Consider the following 7,505-nt stretch of genomic DNA (forward strand, 5'->3'; position numbering starts at 1 on the left):
TATGCCTAGTTTGGTGCAAAAACCGCTATTGTAATCAAACTATAGATTAATTTATTTGTTATGGTTATCACTAAGTATTAAATCGTATTTTTTGTCTGGACTCCTGTTTTCCATTAACTAGGTTTTCGATCAAACTAATAAGCATGCACAAAATCCCGAATATGGTGTCGCCATTAACGCATCATGAACGCCTTAGTAAAGGTACGGAGATGGTTGATTTTTCCTATTTTGTTAGAAATGAAAGCTATTTTATCAGTTGCATATCATGTTTTCCAATGCTCCAACCTAATTCTCCTTGATTATTGGAGATTTCGCAGGTCTGGCCAACTTTAGGGAAACTGAAAGTTGAAACAGTTTTGTATTGAATAAAAAGGAAAAATGGTTTCCCCTCTAAAAGGAGTCAATGCATTATAGTAACAATTTTTTATCTCCCCTTTACTTCATTCATCCCCTATTAGTATTTAATCAACCCATCTAATCAACTAACTAACCAATGATATTCTAATCATGTTAATGAATTCTTTATATCCTAACACATTACTTCTATTTTAATCGCGTTTTGATCAGACTACTACTGAGAAATGTTATACTGCATCGTAATTAAGTTACACCTTTTTCCTTCCTATTACTCGATTGTAAAATTAATCCCCATCTACGCACACTAATACGCCTATTTCATAAGTACAACTGTGGGTTTTTATCATTCAGAACAATCTTTTGCATCGCTGTCTTGATACTTGGTTAATGCAAACATTTTCCTCAAAGAACGGTAAGAAGCCTAATTTGGCAATGTACAAACATAATTTACTCGAGATACCCAATTACTACAACGCAATTTTAAACACAATTGTGCAGATTTAAAGCAATAATATAAATTTACCAGTAGTCTCTAAAATAAATCCTGTGTTTCATAACACGGAATAATTGCGCTCATTTCTTGTGGCAAGCCTCACTACACCGTCGAAACTGCAAACTCAGTAATTGACGTCTTTTAAAAAGGTACACAAACTGTAAACAGTATTACTCGATGTTTTTAACTATAATACAACCAAACAGAATGCCACATTCAATCTCCCTCAAATAGCATGCGCTGGGTGTCTTCGAATAATTTGGTTTCTCATACCTGACATGTTACATAAAAAATGCAGTTCTATTCTAACCGCAAGCGAGGTTTTGTGGATATGAATTCCTGGAATGATACTTCGGCTAAAGATTTTAGAACGACAAATATGTGTGAAAAACAAAAACAATTCAAAAAACCAGAGCAAGAACCTCGCTATTTTGGGTGCCCTTCATTTTGCCTTGCAGTGTTTTCTATTTAAGAAATGAGGAACAAAATTGTTGAAAAGTTGCAGGCTACCATCCTAGATTTTGTCGACCAATCACACGCCTGTATATCCGTATTTATACTAATGACAGTAAAGTTTGATCAGTTTATCAGCACCAGCTGTAAATAACCATGGCTGTCTAGGGTGAAATTTACAGTCTAGTATCCCTGCAATGCAGACAACTTCCAAGTAAGATCAAGAAGTATTTAGCATATAAGTAATTGTTCTCGAATGCATTGTCAGATAAGAATGTAATGGGCAATCATCATCCAACCACATACTCAGGGTTGGTTTATCAAATAACGGCAATCGTGAGAACAGATTACATCTACATATTGCATAAAGATGAAAACAAAGGCCAACAAAATGCTTGGAAGGTTGGACTGATCATTCAGAGACTGTTTATTTTTCCTACGCTAATGAATCAATCATCTAGAACCAAAGCAGCCAGTATAACGAGTATCCATTTATCTGTAAACAAGATTGTGCCATTATTATAACATAAAAAGTACTATAGTTTGGATATTTTTATCCTCCTACCAAGTACTATCCTAAACTGATTTTATAGTTTTCAAATGCTTGACTTGTTTTTTTCCCTTTCTAGACAAGGCTATAACATCTAGGCTCCTCTGATCCTTCTATCCTGAACTGATTTGATAGTTAAAACACTGGACTCGTTTATTTTTTAAGTTGGTCTGATCTTTCAAAAAAAATTGGATCCCAAATTTATTAACATAAAGACTCACCTCTGCCATTTGAACTGGTATGACCACGAAGAATTTCCAAAGGAACAATAAGGGGATTTTGATTGAGATCAGAATAAACCATTCCATGAAAAACATATGCAGTGCAGTCATCTGAACATGAAGCAAATAATGGATATGTGTGGTGAAAGATGACATTATTGATATCTTTTGGGTGACACCTGCAACAATAAAATTATTAAACCATTGACCAATACAAAAAATAAACCATAGTTATTTTATGTCCTCTACGCCCTGTTAGTTTAGTTTTTTCAAATAATGAAATTTTGTAGCTATATATATATGAAGTGGCCATGCTAACACAAAGGGAACTCATCATGTTATAATAAATTAAAATTTCAAACGATATCCCAATTAAACAGGAAATTGTAATTTAAACATAATGAATGGGGGAGCTGTTATCATAATATAACATCAACATAATTTGACACATTCACTGGCATAGCTAATTTTCTAATCAGCTACCACAGAAATTGGTAAAGGACATGGAAGGCTTTATAGCCCAATACTATATAATAAGTTGTGCGTTGACAAGCAGAGAACTACTCTGGCACAAAAAAAAGTAACGAGTTTGCATTCCTTCAATTAGCAGACAAAAAAATACTTACTTAAGAATTTTATATGGTTTAGATGAAAGGTCCATGTCAAACCAACACATCTTGCCCTCTTTGCTACCCACAATTAAATTATCACCTGCATGGAATACATACGACAAACAATTATGATGAGTAACATTCTGCATTTTATGAGTAGAAGAGGAAGTGATTACAATATAATTCTATGACAACAATAATCATACCTCCAGGATGAACTGCAATAGACGAGGCTTCACGAAGCCCAGTATCAAGCTTTTTTATGACCTTAGTTTTTAATAAATCATACACACGAACGTTCTTTTTCGTACAAACAAAGAAGATGGAACGGGATGGATGGAAGGTTGACCTAACAGCAAGTCCATGTAATTTGAAAGGAAGTTTTTGCGTAAGCTTCTTGGATAACTGGTGTATCAAAACTGCTTTGGACTCACGTAAAGAAATTGTCAAGGAAAAAACCAACCAACCCCTTAGTTTAATATATTTATATCCCTCTAAATTTCATATAATTCAGTCAGAAAACAATTCAGCTAAAAATTTGGTAATCAAGAACTAGTTTAATACGATTTGTTTTCAGTAAATTCCATAGGTAAAGAAACCACATTCTAAACACAGCCATTAATGATGCATGGCATGCAACAGGAGGAATAACACGACAAATAGCAGCTCAAGGCCAAAAGGTTATGTTTATTCTAATTGAAGTTAAAAGCCAGCCATGCCTAGTGCTGTGTTGAACAAAATAAGATTCCCTTGCCATCAAGATATGTTGCACTAATATTTGTGCAATGAAAGCACGTGCACGTTTATTTGCATACACCCAACAATAACAAAAGTCAATAATATACCAAAAAATATAAAGGAAAAAAATCATAAACAATCATCACCAGAGACATGTAGTGTTGAGCAATAAACCAATGAATAATTAGGTATGCATAAATTGATCAGAAGAAACACTTAAAAAGGATATCTGTTGGCATCACTGTTGAAAAGTAGTCACCTTTCCTGTGCCATTCTACAGCAGTAACTGTCTGCAAAAACAAATCTACAAATGTTTAATTGAACAACTACAGAAATTCAATCAACAAGTGAACCAAGATGGAAATGGAAACAAATGTGAAAACACCTTGAAGTGCCTTAACCTTAAACCCATATGTTTGTCATCTTTAAGCCAGCTTACACTAGGTGCTTTATCACCTGCAAACTCGGGCATGATTAGAAAAAAAAAACAAAACCACGATTCTGGGACATAAAATCTCATAAGCATTGATATAAATAACAAATCAACATTCACCCAAGTGACCAGTTAGGTTTAAACTTTAAGCCGATCCCCCTTCCAATAAAAAGCTCAGTTGGGGTTCATAGGCCAACTTGAGAGTTTGGATCTCTTGGAGCCTTCTATTGAATGTTTAGATCAAAACCAAAGTGACAAAAGCACTGACCAGAGTCATCTGATGCTGTTGAAGAGTCAATCCAGAGAAGCTCCTTAATCTGGTTCTGCAATTCTTCATCCCCCAAACCAGTGTTCAGTAGAAGTACATCTTGTCCCCTAAAACCAAAGATTTACCATTGATTTATTTTCACAATCAAACCATATATAATCATTAAGAATTTTATAGAACAAAAGGTATATGACTCTTAATAGCCGATAAAATCAGACTTACGCAGAAACAGCTAGAATATGCATATCAGGCAGAGGATTCCAGGAAACACAGCTGACAGCTTCACCAACTTCCCACCACCTAAGACATCTGCCAGTTTCAACCTCCCAGACACGGACAGTTCCATCACTTGAACCTGAGCAGATAGCAGAAAAGTTAGAGACCCATCTCCATCCTTCCTAAATTGAAACAGCAATATATGTCATCAATATTCATACCTGAAGCCATCCATTGCCCTGAAGCTTCAATGGAAATTGATGTAACAGCATCTTCATGGCCTTTATACTCAATATAGCATGTTATGGGATAAGGCTTAAGCTCCTTTCGACTTGGAAGCTTTGGCTTTAAAGATTCAGGATCAATATTAAGCTAGAACACGGAAAGAAAAGAAAAAGTGAACAAATTATACCAATTATAGTATACACACATTCGCACCAAAAATCAAATCAGTAAACTAGTTCTCTGACAGATATTTCACTCACGCGCTTTTTCAGAACTCGAGGGCACAAGTACAGATCCAAACAACGTTCAAAGGATTCCTTCATAGCATTCTCATATGAAGGGATGCTCCTCATAGACGTAAACCTGACCAAGTAACATTTATTAGCCCGACACTACAGAAAGAAGGGAGTAAAAACGTTTGCCCTGAAACAAAGTACCTTTTTGGAATAAACTTAGGACGGTCTTCCTCAAACATCAATTGATAAGAATTTATCTCCTCTTGAGTTGGAATGTACTCTAAAGGAGGATTATAAGATTCATCATGGCCTACAAAATGAAATTATGTTATCAATCACCAAGGTACACCAAAATCAGAAGCAAAAACAAATATTATCTATTAGTAGATTTTGGCTCTCCAAAAGGTTAATACCAGGTAATTTCTGCTTAGGGGCAGGAATGTAAGCCAAATGATTTGATTTTTCTGTCGAACCAGAATCATCTCCCCACAAAAGATATGGACCATCTTCCTCTTTTGGTTTGTCAAAAGTAATTGTTCCCTTGCGAATTGCTCTAACATATTGTACAACCTGTAGAATCACGGAAGTTTAAAAGTGATAAGAAAAATCAATTTGTTTCCAATGTCCTCCTGAACATCTCCACATTAGTAAACAAAGGAATGGTTACCTTTTTAGCTTCCCACTTTGAAGGAATAAACCTCCTTTTTGGTTCAGGAGCATTAGACAATGGATGCTTGGCATCTTCCCATTTATACCAGTCAACATAATCCTGAATATTATGTAGGAGAGATGAAATTTAGGAAGAAAACTGTGCACACTAATTATATTTAAAATTGTACTCAAAATCCCTAAAAATTAAAATAAGATGGAAACTAAACACATACCGGATAAGGATCAAAGTCAGAATGTGGTGCCTGGTTCTTGAGCAGTCTACGGACAAGTTTGATTTCATCTTTTGTCAGCTCAACTACCTCATCATTGTACTCATCATAGATTTTCCGCCTTCAATGTTTAAGAATGTAGACAGATCAAATATGTTTCTAGAAGGACAGTAACATTAACAAACTATAAAATAATATTCCCCCACAGATGTACGTGCTATACTTATAACAAGAGAAAAGGAAACCAATAAGAAATAATTTCATAATAGGACTCGTGCAAAAACAAGCTATTTTGCCCTTGTAACCCAACCACAAAATACCATGGTCATACTTATCTTGTAATCCATGGCTGATGGAAAAGTTCAAAACCAAGTGGCTAATATATAAAAGATGAAAAAATTAAACCCATAAATTTCAAGTTCTTAGACTATATGTCCTGGTATTTCCATCAGAACATGTAGGATTCTACCAATTTTTCCACTATTAGACTTTGGTAGACATATTTAGTGTGCATTTGGTTGAACCCATTTTGAATAAATGATTGACTATTTTCCCCAGCTTCCTATAATAGTTCTTCACTGTTTATTTATTGAAAATTACCCAATTTACCTTCTTTAATGTATTGTAATCTGTTCTGCTTAGGGGCATAGGGTTTAAAAAATAACAATACTAATTCAAAATTTAGGCCTCAACATAATAGAAAGGATACCAAATGTAACGTCTCAAAGAAAATATTATATACATCGAGGAACATACTCTCTGTGTGTACTGAGTAGATGGATGTAAAGTTGAGTGTTGGTGTTTACAAGCATTATGAGAAGAAAAGAATACAATAATGGAAATTGAAATGCAGGAAATAAGTAGCACAGGAGGAAGGAAACTAACCAACTCTTAGAATCGTCAACTTTTGCAAGAAATGAATCTAACTTGTCTTGCTTTTCCTTTTTCTTGATCTTCTTGCCCTTTATGTCGTATCCAATATGAGGTTCATCCTCATACCACTTCAAAGGTACATCTCCGATAGTGTTTCGAGGAGTCACCTATAAAAGGAACACAAATGGCGTAAGCATAACACAGCTTCTTAGAATGAGGCAAAATCCAATACGTGAGCCTGTTTCAGAAGACAATGACAGTGATCACCTCATCCTCGGAGGAGTCACTCTCAGCTCCTGGCTGATGGAGGTCAGAGCTCTCATTTCCACTGCCTTCACCATTGACAATGTCCTGCAACGATTTCTTCAACTCGTTACTTATGGTAACAAAAGCAACAACGCGGCCTTCTCGCTAAAGATGCCATGTTATTAAGAACAGAAGGCAGTTTACCTCGTCTACAGAAGATTCAGTTCCTTCGGCTTCTAAATCGCCGGACCTACCATTCTCAGGGGAACCTTCTTCGAACTCTGATTCAGCTTGCGAATCCAGGGAGACAGAAGATTCGTCATCATCTGCAGAAGAGTCCTACAAACAGAATACACAAGTACACTTCTAGCATTAGTATATAGTCACAGTTACAAAAATTTATATGAAGTCAGAATTCCTTGAGAATAGCACCTCGTAGTCAGAGTCAGAATCGGATACTGATGGCGAAGGAACCTTATCAGAAGGCAATGGAGCTTCTTCTTCGTGGACGTCGTTTTTCGGCATCGTCTTCTTCTTCCCCTTCATTTTCAAAGTTAGGGCGCGTTAGGGTTTTGTTTGAGGAGGGAAAGGGTTTTACGAGTCGTTACTCAGTCAGCCGCAATTTGATTTCCCACGCCTTTGCTTTTTTGTTAGGCCCAATCTTCATAAAACTCTGCCTTTAGAAAATAAAATTGTACCCTAAG

The 7,505-nt window shown here is 35.7% G+C and overlaps 1 protein-coding gene across 2 annotated transcripts; it reads right to left on the bottom strand.

The window, feature by feature from the left end:
• Positions 1 to 962: 962 nt before the first annotated feature.
• On the bottom strand, positions 963 to 7,495 carry LOC148191265 (ribosome biogenesis protein BOP1 homolog). Of its 2 annotated transcripts, none has more exons than XM_088102083.1 (18): positions 7,234 to 7,495; positions 7,006 to 7,140; positions 6,823 to 6,906; positions 6,568 to 6,722; positions 5,716 to 5,803; positions 5,469 to 5,570; positions 5,215 to 5,371; positions 5,003 to 5,111; positions 4,826 to 4,928; positions 4,562 to 4,712; positions 4,347 to 4,479; positions 4,125 to 4,231; positions 3,809 to 3,879; positions 3,653 to 3,713; positions 2,892 to 3,119; positions 2,701 to 2,785; positions 2,075 to 2,253; positions 963 to 1,495 (listed from the first exon to the last, which is right to left on the bottom strand). In XM_088102083.1, exons 1-18 carry the CDS (start codon positions 7,345 to 7,347, stop codon positions 1,410 to 1,412), a joined length of 2,148 nt encoding a protein of 715 aa, XP_087958209.1. In that variant the 5' UTR covers positions 7,348 to 7,495; the 3' UTR covers positions 963 to 1,409. The 2 variants fall into 2 exon arrangements, with proteins under 2 accessions (XP_087958209.1, XP_087958208.1); XM_088102082.1 differs by having other exon boundaries at positions 5,686 to 5,803; positions 7,234 to 7,494.
• Between the last annotated feature and the right edge of the window lie 10 nt (positions 7,496 to 7,505).

The sequence above is a fragment of the Vigna umbellata genome, chromosome 11 (assembly GCF_029865625.1).
Source record: "Vigna umbellata cultivar VRB3 chromosome 11, Vumbellata_1.0, whole genome shotgun sequence".
In the NCBI taxonomy this organism is placed as follows: Eukaryota; Viridiplantae; Streptophyta; class Magnoliopsida; order Fabales; family Fabaceae; genus Vigna; species Vigna umbellata.

Excerpts from the sequence above, each read along its gene's own strand:
- LOC148191265 (XM_088102082.1), bottom strand. The coding sequence starts at position 7,347 with ATGAAGGGGAAGAAGAAGACGATGCCGAAAAACGACGTCCACGAAGAA. Across the intron at positions 3,120-3,652 it reads TTCAACAGTGATGCCAACAG|GTGAGTCCAAAGCAGTTTTG; the intron begins ATATCCTTTTTA and ends CAATTTCTTTAC. Across the intron at positions 1,496-2,074 it reads TACCAGTTCAAATGGCAGAG|GGATACTAGACTGTAAATTT; the intron begins GTGAGTCTTTAT and ends TCTGCATTGCAG.